At 41.8% G+C, this 13,121-nt stretch overlaps 2 protein-coding genes across 4 annotated transcripts; both read right to left on the reverse strand.

Annotated features, from left to right (window-relative positions):
- Positions 1–2,555: 2,555 nt before the first annotated feature.
- Positions 2,556–6,604, reverse strand: kctd9b (potassium channel tetramerization domain containing 9b). 2 transcript variants are annotated; one of them, XM_071900749.2, is made up of 12 exons: positions 6,470–6,604; positions 6,148–6,269; positions 5,987–6,030; positions 5,717–5,810; positions 5,573–5,631; positions 5,356–5,484; positions 5,189–5,256; positions 5,004–5,099; positions 4,734–4,883; positions 3,980–4,085; positions 3,734–3,867; positions 2,556–3,637 (listed from the first exon to the last, which is right to left on the reverse strand). In XM_071900749.2, exons 1-12 carry the CDS (start codon positions 6,515–6,517, stop codon positions 3,521–3,523), a joined length of 1,167 nt encoding a protein of 388 aa, XP_071756850.1. In that variant the 5' UTR covers positions 6,518–6,604; the 3' UTR covers positions 2,556–3,520. The 2 variants fall into 2 exon arrangements, 1 of the variants encoding a protein (XP_071756850.1); XR_013506908.1 differs by having other exon boundaries at positions 3,502–3,637; positions 3,975–4,085.
- A 426-nt stretch (positions 6,605–7,030) lies between these two features.
- Positions 7,031–12,741, reverse strand: marchf5l (membrane-associated ring finger (C3HC4) 5, like). 2 transcript variants are annotated; one of them, XM_071900752.2, is made up of 7 exons: positions 12,651–12,741; positions 12,135–12,242; positions 11,745–11,947; positions 11,380–11,510; positions 11,110–11,284; positions 10,377–10,543; positions 7,031–9,571 (listed from the first exon to the last, which is right to left on the reverse strand). In XM_071900752.2, the coding sequence occupies exons 2-7, from the start codon at positions 12,161–12,163 to the stop codon at positions 9,395–9,397; spliced, it is 882 nt and encodes a 293-aa protein (XP_071756853.1). In that variant the 5' UTR covers positions 12,164–12,242; positions 12,651–12,741; the 3' UTR covers positions 7,031–9,394. The 2 variants fall into 2 exon arrangements, with proteins under 2 accessions (XP_071756853.1, XP_078143346.1); XM_078287220.1 differs by having other exon boundaries at positions 12,135–12,225; positions 12,651–12,720.
- Positions 12,742–13,121: the final 380 nt, after the last annotated feature.

The raw sequence follows: 13,121 nt of genomic DNA on the forward strand, positions 1-13,121 counted from the left end.
TGATTAACTGAATTTCCACATACGCATAATTGCTAATATTAGGTCACGGGGAGTGGTAGGCTGTTTTGGAGTTTGGAGGTCTTGATTGCCATGGCGACTCTCTGGTAACGCACACATGCAGACACTGTGGCAGTGACATCAGAGATCTCATGGTGACAAATCAATCTGTTTATTTGGCGAGAAGCGGGCCCTCCTGGCCTTTCCAGGGTCGAGGCTGAAGACCAAAGGTGATGGGGTCCTTTGCTGTCCGAGGCCCCTGGGCTTTGAGGAGCTTAGACTGGCAAAATCATTCTTTTTTTAACAAAACCCCCCCAAAAAAAGATATATAGGCAGTTTTCCCTGTTTTATTCTTAGGTAATCCCTTTAAAGAGGTGTCAGAAAGATAGATAGATAGAAAGTTTTCCTCGTCTTTCCTTTCCTTTGTCCTTGAGAGATTGCATTTGACAAATGCTTTAGGGGAGCGGATACAGATTCAGAGGGCAAACTCTGTATTTGTGTTTTCTAAACTGCGGCTAACAAACATGAGTATTGCCCACTATGATTGGACCGGTGGCCCACTGGTGTTGTCTCCGAACCGCTAACCACCAATCAAGCCCTTCCACCCACAGCCTCATTTCCCCATGTAAACACCACCGCCACAATCAGCTCCAGTGGTTAGATAAATGTCCTCGATACAAGACAAGCACAACAGACATGGCGAAGGAGAAGGAACATATCTGGATCTGGTGCTTGGAACAGAGCGCTCTTCTCAATGACACTTCGTTCTATCTCTCAGTTTAACTATACAATCCTTGCAAACTGGCGACAGAACTGTTCCATCCTCTGTTCATCTGAATTCAGACAAAACTGAGTTCCTTGTTATTGGCCCTGAACACATCTCTAGACTCATTCAGTTGTATCTTGTCTTGGGTCATCAGGCCTTCATCCAAACAGTTTAGGAGCCACCTTTGATTCATGGTTAACATAGTAAAAAGCTGGCTCCAAGATCATTTTATCAATTTAGGAACACTGAAAAGATTAGACTTAGGTATATATCCACTTCTACATCATCTCACATTGACTTCTCTTGTTTCCCTCTGTCTCCTGCGCAAAATTTTGCTCACAGTTTATGGGCAAAGACTAAACACACCCCAATTTTAGTTTCTTGGTTGACTGTTAGTTTTATTTTTTTATTCTAATGATTACTTTTAAGGCTCTGCTAAATTTGGCTCGTAGCAGCATTTCCTATGAGCTGGGTCACAGCCTGAGAACCTAAAGCAGAGACATCCTCGCCATTCAGAAGTCTCGGCTTAAGACCAAAGATACCCAGGTCTTTGGCATCCAGACTTAAACATTCCCTGCCTGAGGAGACTGGGTTGGCAGAATCGCTGTTACCTTTATAATTGTTCTCAAAAAGAATCAGTAGCAGTAGTAGTAGTAGTAGTAGTTGGAGTTTTAGTAGCAGGAGTAGTACAGATGTGAGATGTTTGTTCCCAACATTGCAGCCCATCCATCACCATACTAAGTTTGTATTACTAACACCACATCATTCACTATGGCAGCATCTCACCACTTGTTGTCCCAACAAATAACATATTGTGATTGGAACTGAGCAGTGCATTTTCCCTTTGTCTCAACAAAAAACATGAAACTGACACACACTGCAGTGGTTTGCGGTATTGTTTGCTAGACTTGTGTTCAGATCTGCAAGTCATGGCAGTGTAATTGTATTCAGTCATGGCTGACATTATAAATTATACTTAAAATTTGAAGTGTTAATGTCAGGATGTTGGGACTACTACTGTGATCACCTTTTCTAATTACTTGTTCTCCTGTCTGATTAAACATGTTCATGATGGGATGGCAATAAAGCCCATGAGTGACTTTTGGTTGTGAATTAGTTCCAACAAGTGAACTGGTCACAGACCGATACACCACTGTCCTCTGCTGGAACAACCAGGTACCCCATCCAGCAGGCCTGGGGTGGAAAATGTGGGTTTTGCAATCTACCAGTCAGTGGCTGGATGATTTCTTCCCTGATGAAGACCTTATGGTCAAAACACGTTGGCTCTAAGCCATGTTAATAAAGACTTTTTCATTTTCAAGCTTTTAGTCTCTTCCCTCCTTTACTTGATTTAGAGAGCCTTGGACTTTGTGTACACAGCTCAAGAGTTTACTGGAATTTACTTCCAATAAATTCCTGGAGATTTTCAATCTTGATACATGTTTCTTATTTTGGCTCTTTGATTTGACTCTTTGACTTTCTTGCAGTTGGATAATTTGTGAACCTGGATTTGAAATATGCCAAACATCAATATATAAAACATACTTCACTATCCATACTCCACTCGTGCATAATTACTTTAAGTGAAGCATTGAGAGCTTCAGGACAGGTTTTATATTAGCCGAACAACAGAATATAGCTGAAATAGGAAATCATAATCAAACTCTATGTGCTAAACTCTATTCACTAATCAAGACAGGAAACTCCACTTCATTGTTTTGGAACCCGACAATTTGTTTTGACATGTACTGGTAAACTTTGTAGCATGTGGAAGAACCAGAAAGAGAAAATGTTTACAGAAAATGTTCATTATACATCACGACCATAAAATAAAAACAACAGCAGGAAAGACTCAATTAGACATCAAGTTTAGCACCTTAGTGGTGGTTCTGAAGACTGGTTTACATTCATATAACATTAACATGTAACATGCATCCAATGGCCAATTGAATAAAAATAATACACATATAGAAATTATGCATACACCACCTTGCAAAAAGGAATTGAGATATAAACTTCCCTGGAGAATGTGCTTACCTCAGTTTAAACTATACACCATGTGTAGACACTACACAGACATCAAAATAAAAAAAATAAAAAAAAAAATAGAATGTGATATCAGACACAGACAAAATGTGTCTGTCTTGTGCATATATTTATTTCAATTCTTGTTATAATTGTGTACTCTCTTTTGATAGTTTGTACATTGCATGGGACTAGAAGTATGGGGCAGCAATTTTGTTTGCTTTTAGTTTTCTTTGTCATCATATAACAAATAGGGCAAATATGGTGCGTTTCAACAAACTATCATTAACAAGCATCTATCTGTTGGAGGTACCAGGATAGACATGGAGCTCACTCAAATGCACAGAATTCCACAATGACTGCAATTTAGATTTTATAAATGCAAAAAACTTTCTTTTTTTTTAAAATAGTTATACTGACAATTTTTCAATATACCTGGACTCAAATAGTAGTTCACATAGTAGTACTGACAATCGTCATGTTTCAAAACAATAAAAAAAAAACTGTTTCCAAACTTTCCAATAAATTCCTGGTCCAAAAAAAATCTGTTTACATTCTGTTTTAACGTTAAAAGTTGCTTAAAAGAGGATAGTGTGCAGCAATTTATGTTGAATATTTAACCATTCATTTTTTGACAGTTTGACATTCATTGCTCATTGCCCACAGGCTTGGGGAGAACTGGGAGTGTAAGGAGTGTTTCAGGGCGGTGTGTGTGTACGGAGGGTTAGTGGTTTAGCGCACACTCTGGGACATGTGCAGAGGAGTCAGCATTTCCTCAAAGATGGCTCCCTTCACATTGGAGCCCCTCAGGTTAGCCTCCTGAAGGTCACATCCCGATAAGTCACAGTTCTGCCAAAGAAATGAAGCGTATCGTCTCAGAGACTCATAATTATTGTAAACAACATATTTGTGTGTGTCTGTGTGTGTGTGTGTGTGTGTATTCACCTCCAAGTCTGTCCCGGCCAGTGTAGCTCCCCTCAGATTGCAGTTCTTCAGTTTGGCGTTCTTCAGTGTGGCGACCCTCAGGTTGATACCCGTCATCTGACTTCCCTCCATGTCCACACCCTTCAAGTTGGCTCCTGAGAAGGTAGACACACACACACAGACACAAATTCATGATAAATTCTAATATAACTTTCATCTCTTTAAAGTTGGGTCTATGAAAAGAAAATGTATGATGATGTACTTCACCCTCCAGATTGGCCTTGATTCCAGCAGGGTCCTCAAAATTACATCCCCTCAGAGATGCCCCCTCAGCATTAGTACACAGCATCTTCACCCCCTGCAGATTGGCCCCCTGGGACACACACACACACACACACACACACACACACTTTGATAATGGACACGTGACTGATATGGAAACACAAGATGCAAGTTACGAACACTTCAACTTAAGGCTGGAGACACACTGGAAGACCTGACTGACTCCTGAAACGTCACGTCAAAGTCAGAACTTCTAATCCAACGCGATCCAACGTGAATCAATATGTATTAATTTATATGTACTGGAAAAAAACAATGAAAAAATCACAAAAAGAGAATTTGGATAAAGCTGTGTCAAAGTGACTTTTCAGTAGAGCTGGAGGAAAGTAAGCTTCATCAGAAACAAGGCACCAGTAAACATGAATGATGCAGTCTCCGTCTGGGCCAATCAGCAACCAGTATGTCTCCTGGTGCTGAAACACAGTGGTGAGATGCATCATGTTTCATCAGAATCCGCCCAGCAGTGTCTGAGATATCGTGCAACACATGGACAAACAAGTAAACAAACGTTGTAGCACCCCTTTAGGCCAATCAGTGCACTTTTGAAAATGCCTGTACAGAGCAATGACATAATTCCCTGAAATGTCATCAAAATCCAATCAATGGCATCTCGTTAATTGGCCCGATAATCCTCCTGCGTGTGCCCAGCCTCCGTGATTCAAACACAAACACGACTCACGTCAAGACAAGCCAAGGACAGGTCTGCCCTCTCCAAGTTGGCACCACTGAGATTGGCATGGGTAAGGTTGGCCGCTCTCAGGCTGGCCATCTTAAAGTTGATGTAGCGTAGATCCAGACGAGACAGATCTGCACCATTAAAATTCAGGCCCTGTTAGACCATAAAGAAGCATTACATTTAGATTTCTTCATGTTTTTGTAACAACGGCAACTATATGAAGGCATGCAGGTTAGCTGTGATGGTGTTTTACGTGTGTTTATGTCTGTGTACCTGGCAACGCAGCTCTGACTTTGTAGTTGTGGCCAACAGGAATCTAATGAACTCCTTCCGGGTCAGAGGAGAGTGGTCATCAGGGGGCTGAGATGACTGAAAAGAGATGTGGAGGTGAAAACACTGGCATTGCATAAACACCTAATTTTGCAACACGTGTGCCCCACACACACACACACACACACCTTTATGAGGGTCTCCAACTGATCAGCCAACTCTTCAATACCAAAGAAACGAGCCTCTTCCAGCACACCTAGAGAGGGGAAAGACTGAAGATTAGAAGGCACATGCATTCTTATAGGACTTGCATGTGGGTTTACACGTTTGTGAAGTGCGTGTGTGTTCGGTATACCCAGTGGGTTGATGCCTTCGTTGATGATGAGCTGTCCGTGCCTCAGATAGTTTAGAATGGGCTCAAAGTAGTCGGGGCTGCGGTCTATCAGATATGCCCCCTGTGAATCCTGCTTGTTCCCCCAAACATCTAAATTACACACACAAAGATGAAAAAAATGGCATCAAAGAGAGAATGACCAGTGTTACAAAATAATGGGTCTAATGAGTGACATCACCTTTGTCTCTAAACATGTGGGCCAGCATGCTCTCTGGCTCCTTACTGACCAGCGTGCTCCTGGGAAGAAACACACACACACACACACCATTTACATTGAAACCAAAGCACTTGGTTTAATTCATGGATTGATAACCATATTTACCTTGTGGTGGTGAAACAGCGTCCCCCGACGTTCAGTGTCAACCAATCAGTGTGAATCTGACACTTTTCAGGACCTGTGAGGTCTTCCTGAGGGTCTACAGGCAAACACACAGACTATGTTTAACTCTTCAGCAGCTGGCTGGCACATAATGAAGGAAACTGACTAAAACAACGAAGCTGGAAGATTGTGGACCGTGATTGGACATTGGGTTTATTCAGAATATGAAGTCTAATTTTGCCTGATCTGAGAAGAGCTAAAAAAGTTCCTTACCCTCAAAGGAATCTCCCTCTGATATGTACAGTACATCATCGTCCCTGCAGGCCAGTGAGATACACATTGTCCATGCATAAAACATACTTGCAAATACAGCATAATAAACTGAACTGAAACAAAGAAGAAAATGATGTACTATAATTTGGTTTTGGTCTCACCTGATTAATGCTATGTCGTCTATGAGGCCGCCATTCCCATTGTAAACACTAGAGGCTCTTATTCCCAGTTTTGAACTGGCCACAGACAGTAAATCATCCAGAGAGCCATAGACGGCCACCACCTGTAATGATAAGAAAGACCAGTCCACCGCTCACAACATTACATCACCATATGCTTAACAAGCTAACTAGCATTTAGCTACTAGCCAAACTAGACATTGTGAGGAGGCTAAAACCAAATGAGTGGAGGTTTATGGTGAAAGACTGAATAAGCTAGGAATGCACACATCTTATTTCGCAGTTTTTTTCTTTCACAGCATACCTTTCCGTTTGAGGACGTTCCGTTGACAAAGAGTGTGACTCTTCTCATGGCAAGATTATGATAAACTGAATGGTGGTTTGACTTTTTCCCGATTAAACAACATGCTTTGGCAACAAGCTACTCCCTTTCCTTTTCCTGAATCCCGAGTCCACTCCAAAATGTCCCAAGCGGAGCGTCACCGTGCAATTAGCCAATCAGCGATTTAGACTGAAAGACAATAGCCAATCGGCGAGCAGGATAGGCGGGACATCACGTTGGAGTTACACCTCCTGTTTTTGGCCTGTTGTTAAATAGAAAGAAAGGGGGAAAATACTCCGAAGAGAATACAGACGTAAGAGCCTCTGAATTTAACAAGTCTTTCATACCTTGTGCTTTCTCTTTACACTGAGGTGAATTGTATTGTTGAAGTATGTCAGTCCGTACTGTTAAAAAGTTCCACCACCAAGACACTTTCCTGCACATTTACTGCACTTTGCAAATGAGGTCTTTCTTATTTTGACTGATTAATCTCTAAAGTTGCAATTGTGAGGAGTAATAAGAGATGGGACACGTGTTCGACAAAGAGCTTTATTCAACAAATCATTCATTCATCAATACATAAAATAAAATAAGAGCTCTGCACAACATACACACACTCACTTGATTGGATGGAAATTGTGCAATTAAAGTCAGAGCATTTTCAAGTGGCAAAAGCAGAGAGGACACAATTTTCAAACAAATACCTTAGCAGTAGCTGTGTGCCACATGAAGAAATGCTACAAGTGAAAAAAAGTCACTCTGTGCAATAAAACCGCTGTCAAAAATGTCAAAAATTGCTTTGACTAGTTTAAGTCTCTTGTTAGTTTGGGGAGCTGGGGCAGCATTTCAGAAACTACTGGCTATATCCCTGCCCAAACAGGCTTAACCAGCATCCTGTACTCACTGCTGTAAGTATTCATTTCTGTGATCAATCAGCAGATCAGGTCTAAACTCTATGGAAGACAAATAACATGTAGGCAGCATTTTGTTATGATGAATAGTAGAACAACTGATATGCTGTCATCATCCCAGAACAGGATGCAAAGTTTGTTTGTTTTTTCCAAGGCAGTGTTTTTCCTGCATAAAGATCTTTTCGAAGAGACTTTCCCAAGTTCTATTTATGGTTGCTGTACAGTACTCCGACCAGCAGGGCAGCGCTCAGTACCGCTGTTGTACCCACTCTCGCAGACTTATTTGCCAAATATTGTTCTTACTCCAAGAGGAAATAATAGTTATCAACTAACTGGTAGGCAAGCCAGGTCTGTTAGCTAAAAACCTGTACAGAGCATGTGTGTGTGTGTGTGTGTGTGTGTGTGTGTGTGGGTAACAGACCCAGTTCTGGTGAGCCAACAGCTTCTAGGCTGAGGCCTTAATTATTAGCCTGTAATTTGTATGCAGTGTTCCAACACCGACGCCTCATTCACAATTGACTTTTGCGTTACAATTTTGAAGAACGACAACACAACCACCTTGGGGGCGACTTTGCATTGGAGATAACATACGTACAATGTGAGAGATTCAATTGTGAACGAGGCGCAAATATGAACAACCAAATATTTAAGATACAGTATATGTATTTAAGATATACAGACCTACTTCAATGCTGCTTTACTCTCCAAATTTCATATTGCTTAATTATTATAAAACAATTGAAATAGAGGAAAACCCCAATCACACCACTTAAAATTCACTTGCTAGCATAATCATACAGTTAATCAGCAAAAACTGTCAAATCAATGGCATACAGTCAAAATTAAGATATTGTTTAATGCATTTAATTGAATGTTTATTTTTTGTATATTTTTCCAACCGCCTGTTAACTATATTCCTATTGTAGTCTAAGTATGATCAAGCCACTTCAGCACTGAAAGCTATTTGGGGTCAATCGGTGGCCCCAAAAAACAAGGGTCCAAGCTCATGGTATAGAGGGTTGACGGATAAAGTTCTCTGGCCCGCACAAGCGGCACCAAAACCCTTTTCTGAGCCAAGAAAAACCCTGGAAGGTCAATACACTTAGACCCTAACCAAGTGTTAAAATGTCTGGCAGCAGCAGTTCAGAGGAAAACAGTTAGGGACCGATGAGAGAAAACTCTATGCATCAAATTGGCTTTTTACTTGAAAGAAAACAGACCAAGAATTTAAAGCCTGACCAAGGAATTATTATTGAGTGGGCAAAAGTTAGGGCACCAGAAAGAGTCAGCACCAGTCTAAGACCTGATCTATTGTGGTCCTACACTCAGCGGACAGTTTACTATGTAGAGCTCACTCTGTTATGGGAAACTGCATTAGATGAGGCGTATGAAAAGAAGAAGCTAAGTAATTTAACAGTGAGTCTTAACAGTGAGTATGCAGGGTGCGACGAGGATTGCCTGATGGCCTGAAGCTGATTGGTCAGTCACTTCTTTCTTAGCCTGTTATATTTGCCTCTCTGCTCTGCAACTGGCCCATTCTCCTCTCTGCTGGGCTTCTTCTGACCAATCAGACTGGACCAAAGCTCAGGGTTAGTCAGAGACCTGGCAACCCAGAGAGCTGTGTGGCTACTTAGAATTACAAAGTAAACGTAAAAGGCTGTTTCTTTCATTGTGGAAGAAACAGTTTCCTTGGGTTGAAAATGATGAACCAATCCCATACTGTCTATCAGTGATTTCCAACCAGGGCAGATGAAGCTAGCTCATTTTCATCACTGACATACCCACTCTTACCCACAACTTTCTCCTCATTGTCTAATAATGACAATTGTCTACATAAGCACTCACCTTAGTTTAATAGCTCAATGTTAAATTATACTGCCTATGTGCTCTGTATCCTGTGTTTATGGGGGGGGGGGGAAATCTTTTGCACCCTCACCTCTGGTTCCCCTCATGCCCCACTCTTTTCCCTGCCTGGCCTCTCTCCAAGTTTGGGTAATTATTCATTCCCACTGTCTTCTGTGTCCTCTTCTCCTCCCTCAATTTGTCCATCTCTTTCTCTCTCCCTGTCTCTTTCCGGATAGTTGAGGATGTGCCGGTTAGCCTGAATGAAGTACTGCTGCTGTTTGAAATACACCTTCAAAACGCCCTTGATCACCACAAATGCGATGCCACCCTGTAGAGAAAGAGGAGAGTGGGGTCAGTTGCACAAATTTGAATAGCATACCTGCGCTAGGGCTGGGCGATATATCGTATAATATTGATATTGTGATATAAGACTAGATATCGTCTGTGAAATTGTGAAATAACTTAAATGTTACTTCTTCCTGGTCTTAAAGGCTGCGTTACAGTAAAGTGATACAATTTTCTGAACTTATTAGCCTGTTCTGGCTGAATAAAATGATTTAAAAAATTAGATTTTGTCAATATCGCCCAGCCCTAACCTACACACAGGAGTAAGTAATATTACACAGCATACGCAATATAAAACAATGTTGTAAGCAGCCTAATAATGTGTTAATCCGACTAATTTATTTTTATTCCAAACTAGAAGGGCACTTGGAGAGCGCAGACCTCCGCCAAGGTTCGTGCTATTATTGCTTGTTCGTGAGTCGGATCCGGATCCGCTCCAAAATTTAATGGGTTCTTCCTTGGCCCATGCTACACCCTTCCACAAAGTTTTATGAAAATCGGGCCAACAAACAAACAAACGGCACCGAAAACATAACCTCCTTGGTGGAGGTAATGAACCGACCTTAGAGAATCAGTTAAATTTAACTAGTTTCCTAACTAGCCCCATTAAAACTTCCATCTGATTATGATTTCCCTGTGCACATAAATCATTCATTTAATACAACAACTGCGTCTCAGTCAGGCTGGGATGGATAATCAGGATGTAGCCTGTTAAGTGAGAATACTGCTATAATTCAGTGACTCAGCCAGCATGTCACCACAGTCAGAAATGCACAAAGCATATTCACCAGTATAGTGCGCTGTAGACTAGATGACACCCGCCGAAACAGCAGTCTTCCCACCAGACTAGCAATGGAGGGGAAGATGAGGGCTCCGCAGAGAGTCCGGGACACAGAGAGGTGATCCCCCGCACCGGGGCCCTCAGCGGGCAAACGAGGCTGAGAGCGAACTGTACCTGGGGTGCAACAGGTAGCTGGGTTAGACTCATGTATCAGTTTGACAATATAATGACCTTTTCACATAATGTTGTACACCTCTGATATGATGGATAGAAGGCATTTTGTTTGATTACATATTTATTATTATTAATCAATACTACACTTGTTCTCGATGGGAATTCCTTAAGCTGAATTAAATTTTTACTGTACTCCTCATTAGTATGGACAATGAAGATGATGATTATTATGAATTATTATATTATTATTATTAGGTCTTTTCCAACCTGCCAAGAATAATTTTTTTGACATGAAAAGGGTCAAATCCAAAGATAATGAATATCATCAAAAAATATCAGCTATCAGCACTTTGAATTTAAAAATAGCGGTAACAATTTTTAAAAACTCATATCAGTTGAACCTTAATAGAAAGGTTATTCAGGTTAATCTATTCCATTGTTTTCGCCCAGCATTTTTCTTGGCAGGGTGGAAATATAGTATATTGTATATATGTGTGTGTGTGTGTGTGTGTGTGTGTGTGTGTGTGTGTGATGTAGGGGACAATGTTTAGTGTGTGTGTGTATACCTAGCCCCGGTAGCTGTCGTTTGTAGGAGTGTCTCTGCCACAGCCTCACTATATAGTCCTCCCAGCGGATCATCTTGCCCAGGACCAACACCACAGGGATGGTGGGCAGACCCATCAACAGGAACAGAGGATCGGCTCGCTCCATCACATACAGCCCCTTCTTATGACCCACAACCTGGATATGATACGAAAATATAAATATGTTACGGTCCTAGAGATTGTAACATGCTCTATTTTTAGTTTCTTTGTGCAGTGTGTTGTCACTTGTACCTGCATGACAGTCACCGCTCCGTATGTGACGGCTGACCAGTATACAGTCCCAACCACTACCCCGACTGCAGCAAATGGACTGGCCCGGGACAGCGCCCTGTCTACCTGTTGAAGGAAATATACCACCGGACCTGAGGAAGGACAATAAGTAGAAAGTGACTAAACACTTAGTCCTCTGTACTGCACTTTGAAGAAACTACTGGACTGGAAATATCAATATCAAGAAATACACAGACAGTCATGAGTGTGTCAAATCTGCCTGTACATCACAATATTAAGAGATAAGTAAATCATTTATTTGTTTCTTTTGAGACAAATGCAATAGCTTCAGTGGTTTTAGTCTGCATCTTGTGGGTTTCACTTACCCATCTTGGGGAAGACAATACGGTATTCAGTGCCGCACTGTGGACAACTGACTGTTCCTCCACTGTTTCCCTTTTGCTTCTCGTCGAGCCACCGCTGTAGACAGGACTGGTGGATCCATTTAGTACAGCCTTTACACCTGCAGGGGCTCACCCACTCGGCAACACGGTCCTCTCTCTCAGTGGCAAAGCACACCCAACAGTGTCTGGGCAACACACACACACACACACACACACACACACACACACACACACACACACACACACACAAACTTATACTTCCTTGTCTTTACAACACACCCTGTGATTACTAAGCATGTCATTCAAGTTATATAGAAGCATGAAATGTGGTGCAATCAATGCACTGCCAGCTCAGAGGGGAAACGGTCTTACTTCTCAGGCAGCTCCTCTGCACAGGCCATGGTGCTGAATAGGCTCTGCTCCCTGGGTTGTTATCATGGGCCAAACGGGCTGCAGCCAAGACCTATAAACACTCACAGACTGATTCATGCCCACAAACATGAACACCCCCCAACACCCCCCAACACACACGCACACGCACACACACACACACATATACCTGCTATTGAAACTGAAACCTATGGCAAGCCTTCTTTCCCAATAACTTCCAACTAAAGAGCAAGATAACATCGTTACCCACCTCAACTGTTTAATATTTCCCAATTAATAATCTCAGTTTGTCTGACAGCCGCACAAGCTCATATCAAACTTAACTTGTCACCTGACAGATAGTTTTTACCTCTCATGCTAACAGCTAACGGAGGCTAGCTAACAAGTATTTTGAGATTCAAGAAAAGGAAACAACTACGCTAACCAACGACACAGCTGACCTCGTCGACTCTCAGTTGAGTAAACGGCTCTGTTGTAATATACCAAAATGTGACCTACCTGAATTATATTATTAACCGTTTAAAAATAGCAAATTCTTCAGCAGTCGACCCCTACGTGTTGTGTTATGTTGGACAGCACTCGTTTTTCTGGCAAGACCCGCCTACGCTACAATTAGAAGCTGTGTGATTGGTCAGCGGTGAAGGCTCAGGATGGTGCTCTGCTGCTGCATTCACAGTCCTATGGGAAAGATGGGACACAAGAGGTTCCCGCTTCAAAATACTATTTAGGAACTCGGGGGTCCCGTCCCAGTTGGTTCCCTACCCGTTACCACTTCACCGCAAAGTGTCACTCCAAATGAACAAATCAAAAGAAACCAGGGTCCTTTGCCAAACCTTGAGTTCGCAAGTATTTAACAGAGGGAGCTGTTATGAACACTATTCACCAGTACTGTTTACCCTGTGAATGCTGACGTTAACATTATTTTCAAGTACGAAGTTCAAATTTACTGTCATTTGCATATAACATGAA

Source organism: Centroberyx gerrardi, chromosome 2 (assembly GCF_048128805.1).
Source record: "Centroberyx gerrardi isolate f3 chromosome 2, fCenGer3.hap1.cur.20231027, whole genome shotgun sequence".
NCBI lineage: Eukaryota > Metazoa > Chordata > Actinopteri > Beryciformes > Berycidae > Centroberyx > Centroberyx gerrardi.